The sequence below is a fragment of the Pantherophis guttatus genome, chromosome 1, assembly GCF_059756535.1.
Source record: "Pantherophis guttatus breed Tessera chromosome 1, ASM5975653v1, whole genome shotgun sequence".
NCBI classification, from domain to species: Eukaryota; Metazoa; Chordata; class Lepidosauria; order Squamata; family Colubridae; genus Pantherophis; species Pantherophis guttatus.
The window spans coordinates 6451547-6467428 of NC_142063.1; the positions used below are offsets into that span (position 1 = coordinate 6451547).

A 15882-nucleotide genomic window follows, 5' to 3' on the forward strand; every position below is an offset into this window, starting at 1 on the left:
GCTCTTTGCAAGGCAAGGTGAGGTGTCATGTCCTGTCCCATCGGTAGAATTCCAGGCATGTTTTTTTTTTAAAGCCGGTGTTCTCTGGGAAGTTTTTTGTGAATAGAAACCCACAGAGAATAAGAATGGCAGTTCCACTGATAATTGCAAGGGAGAGCAATTGCCCTATCCAATTATTACTAGATCCGTTTGCATGCCAGAAATGGAAAAACATGTTTGTGTCTCTTGTTGTAATCCCCAGAGACAGACTTGAGAATGAAGGTGAAGTTGGATATTTTGATTTATATGTAACCAAGCCCCTGCACTCAAGTTAAGAGTTTTGATAGAGGAATTGTCATGCGATACCAAATGATCTTTATATAGTGTTGTTGCCCTCTATCCCCATCTAGTGGCCAGAGGGACAAATATGCCCCAAGTATATTGTTTGAAGCTAATTCCACCCATTTACCCATCAGTTCACACTCTCAAACAAATGTATCTTGGGAAGCCAGACTCCATTTCCTTTAGCCTTTGGAGAAGGCAGAAGCACAAGGAAGCATCTACTTAATCTGTGGCACATGATCATCCAAGGACTAACCCAGATCTCATACAGAGCATCGCTGTTTAGATTTAAATAGCTTGTATTTATTAATTGTTATGTTCAGCAGTAACTAGGTCTATCTTATATTTGGTTCTCATTGTATGTATCCCTATTTTCCCCAGTTTCACCATATCCTGTTCTTCCAATAAAGCCCTCAGATCTACGCACACGGTCTGTTCTATTGGAGGATAAGTGGGTTTAGCTGCATGTTGAGCTGCACACAGACTAACGTATAGTGAGGGCAGAACAGGAATTGTAGCTCAGAGTTGAAGTAAATTCTTGGTGCTCTCTGACATTGTGTAAGGTCCTGCCTTACCAGCCTTCACAAGAAAGCAGAACTCTTGAAACGAAAAGCATTTCAAAAGGAGCTTTTATTGGAAGACAATGATAGCAGAGGGAATTTAGGCAGGATCTGAATTTCCTGTGCTAAAATGTTATGTTAAATCGCTTTCTCCGAGGCCTCTCCCAATGTCCAGTTCAACTTTGAGCCAATCCCAAAGTGTGAAGATGTGGTGAGAACTTCAGGTGATAACAGGCAGTTCCCAGGCACCACGCTCTGGCTTCTCCAGTAGTGAGACAAAACAGATGGCCTGAGGCACATTCTTCCCTCCTCCCCATTTCCCCAAAAGGTACATCAAGCCACAAAAGGAACAAAGGAAAACCCCATACAAAAGAATCCCCCAAGCCTCCCACCACCACCAGAATGGAAGCTTCCTGAGAGAGATCTCTAGGACGTGACACATTGCTTGTTTTCTGGCAGACATTTCATGACCAAACTAGGTGATCTCATCAGTGCTGGAAGAGAGGGTTCGTTCTCATTTTATATTCTAGGGCAGAGTTTCTGGCTTTGTGGACAGGTGGGGAGGAAGAAGAGTGGATGGTTTGCGCAAGTGGCCGGCAAGCGCGCATGCACAAAGCTCCCTTGTAAAAAGTGTGGGCTTCTGCATGAGGCTATATGCTATGATCGGTTGCTGTGGGTGTTGTTTGTGATTTACCTCATGATGCTCCTGTTTGCCTGACAACAGAATAGGAACAGGAATGAGTAGGAGTAGGAATAGGAGTAGGAGTAGGAGTAGGAGTAGGAGTAGGAGTAGGAGTAGGAGTAGGAGTAAGAATAGAATAGAATAGAATAGAATAGAATAGAATAGAATAGAATAGAATAGAATAGAATAGAATAGAATAGAATAGAACAGAACAGAACAGAACAGCAGAAACTTTGTAGGTCATTTAGTCTGTGTTCTGTATACTGTTTGATTTACCTCACAATATTTCTGTGTTCCTGACAAGCTTGTCTACTCACGCATGAGGCAAGCTACACTGTGATTGGATGCTGTAAACATAAAGGGGGAGTTTCCCTTTTTTCCTCACCTTTTTTCTTCTCTGTGTTCTATATACTGTTTGATTTACCTCATGATTTTCCGGTGTTCTGACTAGCTTGTCTGCTCCTGCATGATTTATCTCATGAAGTTCCTGACTATCTTGTCTGTTTGTGCATGAGGCAATCTATGCTATGATAGGTTACTGTGGGTGTAAAGGGGGAGTTTCCCTTTTTCCCGCTTTTTTCTTCTGTGTGAGCTGTATGTGGTTTGTGATTTACCTCATGATGCTCCTCTTTCCTGAAAATAGAATAGAAATAATAGAAATAGAAAGGAATAGGAATAGGAATAGGAATAGAATAGAATAGAATAGAATAGAATAGAATAGAATAGAATAGAATAGAATAGAATAGAATAGAATAGAATAGAATAGAATAGAATAACAGAGTTGAAAGGGACTTTGTAGGTCATCTAGTCCAACCCCCTGCTCAAGCAAGAGATCCTATACCTTTTCTGACAAATAGCTATCCAGTCTCTTCTTGAAAGCTTCCCATAATGAAGTGCCCACAACATCTGAAGGCAACTTCTGTTACATGGGTTGATAGTTCTCACTGTCAGAAAATTTCTTCTTATTTCTAGGTTGAATCTCTCCTTGAAAAGTTTCCATCCATTATTCCTTGTTTGGCCTTCAGCTGCTTTGGAAAATAGCTTCACTCCCTCCTCTCTGTTTTGGTCCTGTCAGCTGTAAATACAAATGTGAAACATATTTATTTATATAAAACTACAAGCTCGTGTCAGGGTCTATGATGTCATTTGGATACCTGCTGCACAATTCCTTGACAATGGTGATGTTTTGTTGTTGGTTTTTTGTTCTGCCTTCTGGTCCACTTCATCCACATCCTCTTCCTCGCTGCCATCTGAGTCGCTCCGCACATCCTTTTCCACCTACAACAGAGAAACAGAGACATCACCTCTCTTCAATCCTGCTTGGCTGGAGTCCATCAGAGGGCAAAAACCCTTTTGGGGAGATACAACTGACCTTTTGCACTGGAGATACAACCCAAGGGCTGTGCTATGTTTTGCAAGGCATACAGGCAAGCCCATGGTTCTTTAGAAGAAGGGGCTTCAAAATGTTTAGGAGGCCATTGTTAATGGCAACTTCATAGAAAGAAAACTTATATAAAATGTTTTATAGATGGCACTTACCTAGGTTAGCTAAAATGTTAGCTAGGTTAGGTTAGCTAAAATGTTTAAAAATATGTTTAGCAAATGTTGGAAATGGAATAAAAAAATAGGCACATATTATCATATGTGGTGGACTTGTCATAAAGCAAAAAAAGAAAAGAAAAGAAAAATACATAAACGGCTAGAAAAGATGATTGGAAAGCATGTAGATTTGAAAACTGAACTATTTTTATTAGGTATAATATCAGGTAAACGTGATAAGAAAAGTATGTATTTAATATTGCACATCTTGACAGCAGCGAGGATCGTACTTGCGCAATGCTGAAAAAATGAAGAAACACCACGAGATGAAGAAATAATTAAGAAGATACTACAATGTGCAGAAATGGGCAAACTGACATTAAAAATAAAACAGAAAGATGATACAGAATATTATCAAATAATGCAATCTATTTTATCAGTGGTTGGAAAAAGGAGCTGGAGATTAAGAACGCAATATGTATTGTTAAGCAAATTAAACACCCAGTCAACAAGATGTATATTAAGCACTAAGAAATGTAATTACTAAAAAAAACTAATTAAAAAAATGTTTAAGAGGCATGGGGGCTTGAACCTCCTGCAAGGTTGAGATATCCACATTACCTCTGATATCTCTTCAAAAACCCAACCCATGGTCATTCACCTCTCCTGAAGCTCTGGGGTTGAGGGTCGCAGTAGGACTCCCACTTGACCATAGCCAGTGTCTGGATTGTATATATATATATATATTTTGGGGGGGGGTCAGCATTTTCTATCATGAAAACAAAGATGAGTGGCCCCTCCATAACAAATTGCACGAGGGACCTGCAATTGAGATGGTGCAGCATGGAGTCTTTTCAGTGTCCCCAGAAATTTTCTGAAAAGTTTTAATGTGCTTGCTTGGCTGTTGTAGAGGGGAGGGGGACAGGATCCCTTATTTGGGTCCTGACTTTTAATATCCCTCCCCCAAAAAGACCCTGGGGTTAAGATTTTCAGGTTGTCTCCAGCAACGACAATGGGGCACCCTGTAGACAGGTGTTGTGGTGAGTTCCCACATCCTTTCCCACTGTCATTATAAGGCCCCCATTTAGGAGTGCGTGTAATGTAACAGTTTGTGTCAAAAAGTCTATTTTGGCTAGGGATCATTGTTGAACATATGTAGTCTTTTACATTCCAATTCTCAGCCACCTATCACTGATGCGAGCACCACTGAGCAGAGGTGCCAGAAAGCAGAGGTGGGTTTCAGCAGGTTCTGACCAGTTCTGGAGAACCGGTAGCGGAAATTTTGAGTAGTTTGGAGAACTGGTAGTAAAAATTCTGTCTGGCCCCACCCCCATCTATTCTCTGCCTCCCGAGTCCCAGCTGACCAGGAGGAAATGGAGTTTTTACAGTATCCTTCCGCTGGGGTGGGGAGGGAATGGAGATTTTACAGTCTCCTTCCCCCGGAGTGGGCTGGGAATGGAGATTTTACAGTCTCCTTCCCCTGCCACACCCACCAAGCCATGCCACGTCCATCAAGTCACACCCACAGAACCAGTAGTAAAAAAAAAATTTGAATCCCACCACTGCCAGAAAGCAGGGGGTGGGTGGGGAATCTGGTTTTGGAGCTGTGAGTATGACCATTCTGTGTCAAACAGAGACTGACCCCAAGGTGGCGTTCGAACTCCCTTTTCTCTCTTGTTTTAATGAAGGAAGTGCTCCTGCAGGATGCGATTGGTGCCTAAATGTAATAATGAAATCTGTGGTAGCGCAAAGGCTGAGAGTGGGCCTCGTGCCTCAGCAGGAAGTAAAAGAAACGGGCGTCTGAAACAGTGGATGGGGAGTGCCTGCTTCTCCTTTGAGGAGAGGACATTTGTGAAAGTGCAAAAAATCATCTGCACCAGAAGTTGCAGCCTTCGTCCAACCAAGTCACACATCTCAATTGCCACCCACAAACATTCCAAATGAATGAATGGAATCACGGGAACCAAGCAGGGACTCTCCTTCACTACCACTGAATTCCCCCCTCCCAACAGCCTTCTTAATGGATAGCAATAGCACTTAGACTTATATACTCTAACCACTGTGCCACCGAGGCTCATACATCTGGACAGAGGATATTTTACAGAACAAAATGAGCCATGGTGGTGCAGTGGTTAGAGTACAGTACTGCAGGCTACTTCTGCTGATCAACGACTGCCAGCAGTTTGGCAGATTGAATCTCACCAGGCTCAAGGTTGACTCAGCCTTCTATCCTTCCGAGGCTGAACAAAGATCTCTCTGACAAATTGTAAGACAAAAAGGACGAGTACAAAAAATGGAAAGAGGGACATATAACTAAGGCAGGATATCAACAGACAGCCAGAATCTGCAAAGACTGCAAAGTCAGGAAAGCAGAGGCTCAGAATGAACAAAGACTTGCAACAAAAGTCAAAGATAATAATAAAAAAGTTTCTTCTAACATATAAATAACAAGGAAAAAAAATCAAGGAAAAAGTCGGTCCACTAAAGAGAGAAGACAGCAAGGAAGTAGCAAGCAACAGAGAGAAAGCAGAGCTGCTTAGCTCATTCTTTACATCGGTCTTTTTTTTTTTTTTAATTTGATTTATATGCCGCCCTTCTCTGGAGACTCAGGGCGGCTTACAGTGCGTTAAGCAATAGCCTTCATACTTTTGTATATTTTATACAGAGTCAGCTTATTGCCCTCACAAACTGGGTCCTCAATTTACCTACCGTAGAAAGGATGGAAGGCTGAGTCAACCTTGAGCCTGGCAAGATTCGAACTTACTTTAATTGCAGACAGCTGGTGTTAAATTACAGTGCTTAGTCTGCAGAGCTATCCAGGCTCCTCCAGGTCTTCATGCAAAAAGAAACTATAGCCCAACCTACCAGAAACATAACTGTAAAAAACAGACTGGAAATAAAAGTTAAAATAAGCAAAAAAAATAGCAAGAGAACACCTGTCTGATCTTGATGAATACAAAACACCAGAATCTGAAGGATTATATCTCAGAGTTCTAAAGGAGTTGGCAGATGTCATCTCAGAACCCCTGAACCACATCTTTCAAAAATCCTGGAACACCAGGGAACTACCAGAGGACTGGAGAAGAGCTGAGGTGGTTCCCATCTTCAAAAAAGGGAGAGAGAAAAAAAAAAAAACAGACCCAGGAAACTATAGACCAATCAGCCTAACATCAATACCCGGGAAGATACTGGAAAAGATAATTAAAAAACAGATCTGCCAACATCTAGAAAAGAGTAAAGTAATAACTAGAAGTCAACATGGGTTTGTTAAAAACAGATGATGCCAAACCAATCTTATTTCATTTTCAACATAGTGACTAAATTAGTAGGCCAGCAAAATACTGTGGATATAATATACTTAGACTTCAGCAAGGCATTTGACAAAGTAGAAAACAACCTACTTCTTTGTATGCTAGAAAAAAGTGGGATAGATAGCTTCACCACCAGATGGATTCACAACTGGCTGACAAACCATATTCAACAACTAGTCCTTAATGGTTTAAGTCTACATGGAGAGAAGTAAGCAGTGGGGTGCCACAAGGTTCCCTCTTAGGCCCAGTATTCTTCAATATCTTCATAAACGACTTAGATGAGGGAATAGAAGGGGAACTTACCAAATTTGTAGATGGATCTTGACAGACTTGAACACTGGGCCCTATCTAACAAAATGAAATTCAATGTAGAGAAAAGTAAAGTCCTACACTTAGGTAAGAAAAACCAAAAGTGCACATATAAACTGGTTGAAACCAGGCTGAATAGCAGTGACTGTGAGAGGGATCTTGGAGTCTTAGTGGACAACCAGCTAAATATGAGCCAGCAGTGTGCAGCGGCAGCCAAAAAAGCCAATGTAATCCTAAACTGCATTAACAGAGGAATGCAATAAAGATCAAGGGAGGTACTAATACCACTCTATAAAGCCTCAGTAAGATCACACCTAGAATACTGCATCCAGTTTTGGTCACCACGCTATAAAAAAAAGATGTTGAGACTCTAGAAAAAGTGACATGGAATGAAAATGAAAGTGGAGCAGGGTTCAATGAAAGTAATTGGTGGTCTTCTCCCTCTCCCCAACACATGCCTTTTGTTCCCACCTTCTTGAGTGCCCTTACCTTGCCATGGATCAGGAACCTATAAATCATGAGGATGATCAGGCAGGACCATAAAATGTTGAGAAGCTGCAGGAGCATCAGGAAGGCATTGAAGAAGTAGTAGCCAAAATAAGGCGGGTGGACCTCCGCCAAATAGTAATATGTGTTGTAGAGAACCCTTGAGGAGGGAGAGGGGGTGGAAAAAGAAAGAGGTAATGGTTATCTCTTCAGCAGTTTTCAAGCACCTAGCTCAGCTCCAGAGTGCATGCGCACTCCAGCCAACTGATTTTCGGGCCTTCCAAGCCCACTGGAAGTCGGGAAACGGGCTGTTTCCGGCATTAGGAGGGCCTCCAGGGGGGTGGGGAAGGCCATTTTTGCCCTCCCCAGGCTCCTAGAAAGCCTTTGGAGCCTGGGGAGGGCAAAAAATGGGCCTACTGGGCCCACTGTGCCATCATGTGCCAAAAGTGGGGGGAGAACGGTGGGGTTGTGCACACATGCACGGGTGGTGGTGGGGCACATTGAATTATGAGTGTGGGCACCCACACACGTGACCTCCTGCCCTACTCCCGCTTTTGGCACGCAACGGCAAAAAGGTTAGCCATCACTGCATTAGGGCTTCAAAACAAGAACAGATGATCTAAACGGCTTTAGCCAAAATTGATTAAAATTGAAGTATTTCAATAGAGAATAACAGATGGATGTTACCTCCCAACTCTGGAAGTTTGATGCAGTAGTGAAACGTAAAATTTGTTACTACCAGTTCTGTGGGCGTGGCTTGGTGGTGGGGTAATGTGACTGGGTGGGCTTGGCTGACGATCCCAGCTGAGTTGCCTGATCGGCAGAGGTTTTTTTAAAAAGCCTCTGTCAATCAGGCAACTCAGCTGGGATCGTCAGAGGCATTTAAAAGAAAAAAAAACCCCTTTTTTCTTTTAAAAGCCTTTGATGATCCCAGCTGAGCTGCATGATTATCAGAGGCTTTGTTTTTTTACTTTTAAAAGCATTTTTTGGTCGAAGAGGTTGTAGAAAAAATGCTTTTAAAAGTTTAAAAAAAAGCCTCTGATGATTGTGCGTCTCAGCTGGGCATGGGGGGGGGGGCACAGGGATTTTTGCTACTGGTTCTCTGAACCACCGGTCCAAACCGGGAGCATTTCACCCCTGGTTTGATGGGTTACATGCGGGTTCTAACTTGTTTATAGCAGTTAGAAGCTGAGATAGAACATAGAACATAGAATGATAGACTTGGAAGGTACCTTAGCGATCATCTACAGAAGATTCTATACCATTTCAGACAAATGGCCATCCAGTCTCTTCTTGGAAGCCTCCAATGATGGAGCACCCACAACTTCTGAAAGCAAGCTATTCCATTGGTTGATTGCTTTCACTGTTAGGTCATTTCTCCTTAGTTCTAGGATGTTTGTTTTCTTAGTTAGTTTCCATCCATCGTTTCTTGTCTTGCTTTTTGGTGCTTTGAAAATAGTTTGACTCTCCCACCCCCATCTTTGTAGGAGCCCCTCGAATATTGGAAGACTGCTATAATGTCACCCCTAGTCCTTCTATTCTCTAGATAGGCCATACCCAATTCCTATAACTATTCTTCATATGTTTTAACATCCATGCCCCTAGTCACTCTTGTTCCTCTTTTCTGTACTCTTTCCAGAATCTGAACATCTTTGTGATGATCCGGTGCAAGGCATGAAGGCAACACAGCCAGAGAACCGGTATGAGTCCCTTTATTAGCACCAACTTTGCCCCCAACGTCCTATTTACTCTCCAGCCTAGAGAAAAGCTCTCCCACAAACCTGCAGCAGCTTCTGGCTGCAGATACTCCAGTCCAAACACTGTAAGCAGAATGACTGCAATCAATCGCTCCAGCAGGACAAGATAATGCATCCCAGAAGTGAATCACGGCAATAATTCCAGCAAGGCAAGATAAGCACACAGAAGCAGGGCACTAATTCAAACAGTTCAGGAGGAATGCCAGGAATGCAGGCCACAACTCTCAACACTAAATGAATTCAGTGTTTGTTCCTGACAAATGCCCCTCTCCTTTAAACTCCATCCCCAGGTGTGCTTTGTGAAGGGAATCGGGGCCCTTTCCTTCCTCGTAAGCCACGCAACCCATGTTGCTCTCTTCTGCATTCTTTCCTGTGTGACCCAGGATGAGGAGGGCGTGAGCCTTGGTCTTCATCTGAACCCTCACTCCCTTGTTCTCTCTCTCTCAACTGTTCTGCCCAGCCTGACTTTGCCCTTCCCCAATTTCCTCCACAGCCGATGGAGCCACTCTCCAACAGTCAGCTATTCATCTTCTGTCTCAGATTCAGACTCCGATGGGGGCATGACAATCTTGTTTATATTGTGGTGACCAAAACGGGATGTAGTATTCCAAAGATGGCTGTACTAAGGCTTTGTAAAGTAGTTCTAACTCTTGGAATACTGCATCCAGTTCTGGTCATCACAATATAAAAAAGATGTCCCAAGATGTGAGGGGAAATGTCAACAAAAGAGGGCACTGCAATTGTGCTGTCAAATTCCTGCCCTTTTTGCATGCATTCCCGAAACGTACTTGTAAGGAAAAACGATGCCACGAGTAAAGAGGAATAGCACTGAGAAAATGATAAAGAGTGTGTTGCAGGTTTTCTGCCACTTCAGGTACTTAAACATCTTTGCACTCTGGGAAAAAAGAGAGAAAAAGAAGCAGAAATTGTTGATATCTAGGGAGATTCTCAGTCATCCAGGTCTTGGCTGTTCCAAAAGTGCTTTTTCAAGAGACAACTGGAATTTCTTGTTTTTCTTCTCATCCAAGAAGCTTCTTCAACTCTGATTGGATGGTGGGGAATGGAAGGATTTATACTCCTTGCAGACAGCTGGTTATTTGCATCCTGTTAGAGAGTCATTGAGGCTCAGCCACTTGGCTGCATCCAAAAAGGCTCCATACACATTTGCATTACTCAGGTGACCCTGAGGACACAGATAAACCTCCAGGTGGGCTTAACGACTCTCTAAAAAGAATGTAAATGACCAGCTGTCTACAAGGAGTATAAATCCTTCCATTCTCCACCATCCAGTCAGAGCTGAAGAAGCTTCTTGGATGAGAAGCGACATGTCTTCAAAGAAAAATCAGAAAGTCCAGTTGCCTCTTTAAAAAGCACATTTGGGACAGAAATTGTTGAGTGGCTGAGTCTCCTGTTGTGAGAACACTCAACATTCATAGTATGATGCCAAATTTCTGTGGGTTTAAGCTGCAGCACCTGCATTCTATCTCCCAGTGGGATCCTGGGAATTGTAGTTTGCAGAAGATGAAAATCCTAAAGAAAATCCTGGATGCAGACCAGCTTGCAAGCAAAGCCTGATGGGAATATCTTAGTCTCCCACAAGTGGGGGTTAGCTCATTTCCAAACATTTTGCGCTGAATACAGAACAAACGTGCTTTCAAACTGAAAACTGGATATCTAAAATTTGAAACAATTTCAGCCCCATTTTTTTTTCAATGCTGCTTCTTTCTCTGAATTATTATTTTCTTTTTGTATTTTCTTGACCTTCAAAGAAGCCTTTCAGATTGGGACTATGGCAGCAATTATTTAGCTGGTCCCAATACATCTGGCAGACTGCAGGCAAGAGAAGGCTGGTATAAATTATTTTCTAGATTTATTTCTTCTTACCAAAAAACATGGATGAGTGGTGTTTTTTTTTCTTTCAAAAAGAGAGGAAGGGGAATAATGTATTCTTTTTTTAAAATCTTAGGGTAGAGGTAGAGTGTTCCTGAGCATTAACTTACATGCAGCAGACCATCGGAAATATCATGTAGGAACATGATAACTGAACCAATACGGATGAAATTGGTGCAATAGGAGAAGCCAATGAGCAAGATCGCAATCACATGGTGGATAATCATCATATTAAAGTCCTGCAAGAAGAGGAGATAACTGAGCAATTGATTTTGTAGCTCCCCCAGGGGGCCCATACATCCCATTATGAGGAAGGGGTTTTGAGTCATTGTTTCAGAAATATTTTCTTACCTTTGAGAATCTTGTGAAGAGTATTGGAAATCCTTCCTTCCTTCCTTCCTTCCTTCCTTCCTTCCTTCCTTCCTTCCTTCCTTCCTTCCTTCCTTCCTTCGTCCCTTCCTTCCCCCCTTCCCTTCCCTTCCTTTTCCCCTCCCCTTCCCAGCAAACAGGTATCTGGCTGCTGCTGGGTCGAGGAAGATAGCAAGGGATTATGAGACTGGCTGGGAAACTGTCACAGAAAATTGAAAATGAATATCATATAATCTCATTAGCAGCACAGCAGTGCAGCAGCAACCAGGAGCTCTGAAGTAGGCACTTCATCATCGCTGCCAGATTTTGGGTGCATTCCATATGTTAGCTCATTTGAGGCACCCTGGCTCAAAAATTGTTATCCTATGATGTACTTAAAGGTCACACCGATGAGAATTTTTGTACCATAGAGTTTTGCATCTTAACTAAACTAGCACCAAACTAGCACCCTTGATTTGTTTAATTTTGTTTTACTTTTTCTCCTCTTTTGATTGATTGTGGAGTTTTCAGATGAACTAGCTGAGCTGCATAGGCCAGATGGGCTGCCACATACATTAACCGAAAGGCATAAATGCTGGTAGTGCACCCAAAGGAAGACACACATTTCCTGCTGGAATCTGAATGGGGTTTCCTGGCCAGGGGACAACATCCCTTCTGACAGAGCTCACTCACCTTCTGTTTGACATCAAAAGGAATTGTAATGACCAAAGAACAGTAGGTGGAGAACTGCATGAGGTAGTAGCTCAAAAGGCTCAGCTGGACAGGCTGCAATGCATAAATGGACAAATGGTGTCATGTAATCCCAATTCTCAGCTTCCAAAGTGAAGACAATATCCTAGTACTGTGTTCATGGTGGTTGGAGAATTCTAGGAGTTGAAGTCCACGTGTCTTAAAGTTGTCAAGTTTGAGAAATACTGTTCTAGAGAGCCCCCATGTGTATGGATCTTCCCTCAACATTTCATGCCTGAAAAGGATCTATCCAGACCCATTTCTTTTTGACCTGCCCTCAGGTGCTGCAGAGAATAAATCTACCCTGTGACGGCCCTCCTAGTCCTCGTGGACTATTAGCCTAAACGTAAGTACAGTACTTCTTTTTTTAAAAAAAAACCAACAACAACTTTTATTTCATAGTCAACATACATGTTAAACAAAAAATCAGTCACACACACACACACACACACACACACACACACACACATATATATATATATTTCCCTCCCTCCCTTCCCCCCTCCCATCCCAACCCCCACCCCCCCTCCCTGGACTTCCCAGAACAAGTACAGGGTAAAAACATTTAACAAATCTTAATGAAAAACCCCACAAACTATCTATAGATTTATCTATCACTTGTACTTTAACTCTCCTTGTTCAAAACAAAATATAACTTTTCTTGCTTAAAGGTAGTTAATCCCAATTAATTCAACAATAAACAAACAATTTAAATATATTGAAAATATATTGAAAACTCTATAGCCTTGAATTTAACATCCAAAATTTTTTTTTCTCATTTAATCCATTACTTAAAATAATTTTTAGATATAATCCATCCAATCATAACCAAAGAGATCATATCCTTGTTCACATTTATATAACAGTTGAAACACCGAGTCATAAGTAAAGAAAAGAAATTTTTTTAAAACCAAACAAATCATATCCTTAATAAAAATCTTAAATACCAATACAATAATTCACCATGTTATCCTGCCTAACAAAGAGGAATAAAATTCTTCCACTTCCATTTCCCCCTGGTTTTTTTCCGAGCCTTTATTCCACCATCTTTTATTTTTACAAGCTTTTGTGTATTCAACTGTAATTTTATCTTCCAATCTTGTGCAGCTCGCAAAGTAATTCCTTTTAAGCAACACACCTCTTTAAATAGGATTAAAAGTCTATTTTTGTAAAGAAATTGTAATGTTCCATTTCTAATCCTTCTTGATATCTTGAAAATCCAAGCTTCTCCCAGCACTTTTCCTCTCATCTACGTCAAAACCTCTGGATAGATCTCTCTCCATATCTCCGGATTAACCTCCTTCAAGCCCGTCAGTTTATTCATAGTTTGAAAAACATCCTTTCCATGTTCCTCAGGCACTTTTTGTTCTTCCTCCTCTTTCAACATTGCAACTTTGTTAGCAATTTGAGTAATAAACTTCTCAAGGATCTCATCCAGTCTTTCCATAAATGATTTTTGCCATGCATCCACAAAATCCACTATCAGTATTTGTACACTTGTTGAATTATCTGCTGAGAAACCTCCATTCTCTTCAAAAATCTTTACTTCTGCCATCTTTTCTTATGCTGCAAACTTCATTCAGCAAAGCTTCAAAGTACTGACAGCTATAACGACCTTAACAAGCGCAAACAAGCTTTAAGCTTCCATCCTCAATCAGCGCCATTTTGGATCACTTTAAAGCTTTCATTCGAATCTGAAAGGACTCATTATTCATCAGAGTTAAAGAAAGAAAAATACTTGCAAGAAGCTCTCCTGTTTTGTTCTGCCTGCGTGAAAATCAATCCTTGAAATCACTTGTTTCACAGGGATGGTCGCGACGCCTTAATCTGTCAAAGACAGAATCCCGAGTCTGGAGCTGCTTTCCAGGCGTTTGGGGAGCCCTCACCCTCTGCGCCTCCAGGGTTAATCCTGGAGGTTCTGGGGGGCTCTACCCTATACATCTGAGCACTCACCCCCCCTCTTTGCCCGAGGGGGAAGTTCCAGCCACCAAAACAGCTGATTTACGCTGTTTTGGCGGTTTTACAGATCCTGGGAGTTGCAGCTCGCAAAGGAGCTGCAGCAGCGCCGGCGGTGCCAGTGGAAAAAGTAGTACTTCTGTTAGACATTCATCATGCAATTTATCCTCTGGACTCCATATCATCTTTGTTGCTCTTCTCTCACTTTTTCTAGGGCCTCAGCATCATTTTGGCATCATGGTAATCAGAATTGGACATGGTATTCCAAATGTTAGCAATTCCCTCCATCTTTGGGAGAAGCATCCTTGAGCACCCCTTCCATCTCCTCATCTAGGTCATTTATGAAGAAGAACTATATCCCATCCTGCGAAATGAACTGCAGAGCAATTGTCTGGCCCAGGCACTGAGAAAGATCCCTGAGAGGCAGACAAGGCCACCATCGGATCCCTGCCACAAATCCCTGCTACTGTCGCCCACTCGCAGGTTCCACAAGCCCCCACTGCTACTACTGCCACTACTGCTGCAGCTGCTACTGCTGCTGTCATCGCCACTGCTACCGCCACTGTCACCGCTCCTGATCTGAAGTGAGTGAGGCAAAAATCCCTCTAATTGTGAGGCAAAAAATCCCTCTGATCTGAAGTGAATGAGGCAAAAAATCCCTCTAATCATGAGGCAAAAAATCCCTCTGATTGTGAGGCAAAAAATCCCTCTGATCTGAAGTGAGTGAGGCAAAAAATCCCTCTAATCATGAGGCAAAAAATCCCTCTGATTGTGAGGCAAAAAAAAAAAAAAATACCCTCTGATCTACTTTAAACTCCCACCAGATTGGATTTCAATCTTCCACAATTTTAAACCCTATACCAGAAGACATGCCAACAGAACACAAAGGACAGCAGAAGCTACATGTGGGAGTACAGCAGAAGCTACATGAGGAAGTAAAAATCAATTACTACAATACCCTTCCCTTTCATCCTATTTTACTACTTTACTTCATTACTCATTGATTAAATGATAGAATTTTTAATATTATTGATTGATTAATTACTTGATTAGAACTGTTTAATTAATTGAATGTCTGATTAATTAATTGTCTAGTTAATTAATAGATTAGTTTAATTGGTTAGAGTGACATTGTTTGCTGATCTATTGTTAACTGATTAATTACTTTGAATATATTGCACCATTGACTAATTAATTGAGTGTCTATTAATTAATTGAGCATCCATTACATTGACTAGTTACTGTTATTGATCAGCGTGGCATTGATTAGCATATTTACTGCTTTAATATTTAGCTGATTAGCATATTTACTGTCCGATTGATTGATTGCACAAATCTACAATGCCAAGAAAAAACTCCACTACCAAACAACCAAGCAAACAACCAGTCAAAAAGATAGATATCTCTACCAATGGCACAATCAAAAAGAATGACATCTCTGCCAATGACACAAATGACCCCTCCAAATGCTTTCTATGTAATGCATTTCCCTGAAAATAAGACCCTGTCTTATATTTTTTTGAACCTCGAAATAAGCGCTTGGCCTTATTTTCGGGGAGGTCTTATTACTTTGGGGCATATGGAGCAAGATGGGGCTCCTCTTGCCATCTTACCTGATTTCCAGCTCTGCGTTTAAATATTTTCAGGGAAGGCTTATTTTCTAGGGGAGGCTTATTTTAGCGCATGCACTCAAAAGCCCGATTGAGCTTATCATCCAGGGAGGTCTTATTTTCAGGGAAACAGGGTACAGATTCCTCCAAGGAGAATGAGAATACCATGAAATGCTACCTATGTAACAAGTACGCCCACCACACATGTTTGGGATTAAATGAAAATGTAGTCCAGTTCCTACAAACATCCTCAAATTCACTTACCAATCTTTGCCCATCATGCAAACCCAAATTAGACAAATTTAGTATCATGTTTGATAAGATCGACACAATGGAAACACGGCTATCATCCCTTAACAACAT

General features: G+C 41.6%; 1 protein-coding gene across 1 annotated transcript; it reads right to left on the reverse strand.

Moving 5' to 3' along the window:
• Positions 1–939: 939 nt before the first annotated feature.
• Positions 940–13508, reverse strand: LOC117656659 (ceramide synthase 4-like). The gene is made up of 7 exons (XM_060687120.2): positions 13251–13508; positions 11897–11989; positions 10966–11094; positions 9754–9860; positions 7212–7368; positions 2718–2841; positions 940–2638 (listed from the first exon to the last, which is right to left on the reverse strand). Exons 1-7 carry the CDS (start codon positions 13506–13508, stop codon positions 2607–2609), a joined length of 900 nt encoding a protein of 299 aa, XP_060543103.2. The 3' UTR covers positions 940–2606.
• Between the last annotated feature and the right edge of the window lie 2374 nt (positions 13509–15882).

Bases quoted from the DNA above. Each gene is read 5' to 3' on its own strand.
- LOC117656659 (XM_060687120.2), bottom strand. From the start codon at position 13,508: ATGGCAGAAGTAAAGATTTTTGAAGAGAATGGAGGTTTCTCAGCAGAT. The intron at 9,861-10,965 runs GTAAGTTAATGC...CTTTTTTCCCAG, and splicing joins TTTCCGATGGTCTGCTGCAT to AGTGCAAAGATGTTTAAGTA. The intron at 7,369-9,753 runs GTACGTTTCGGG...TCCCTCCTCAAG, and splicing joins GGCATCGTTTTTCCTTACAA to GGTTCTCTACAACACATATT.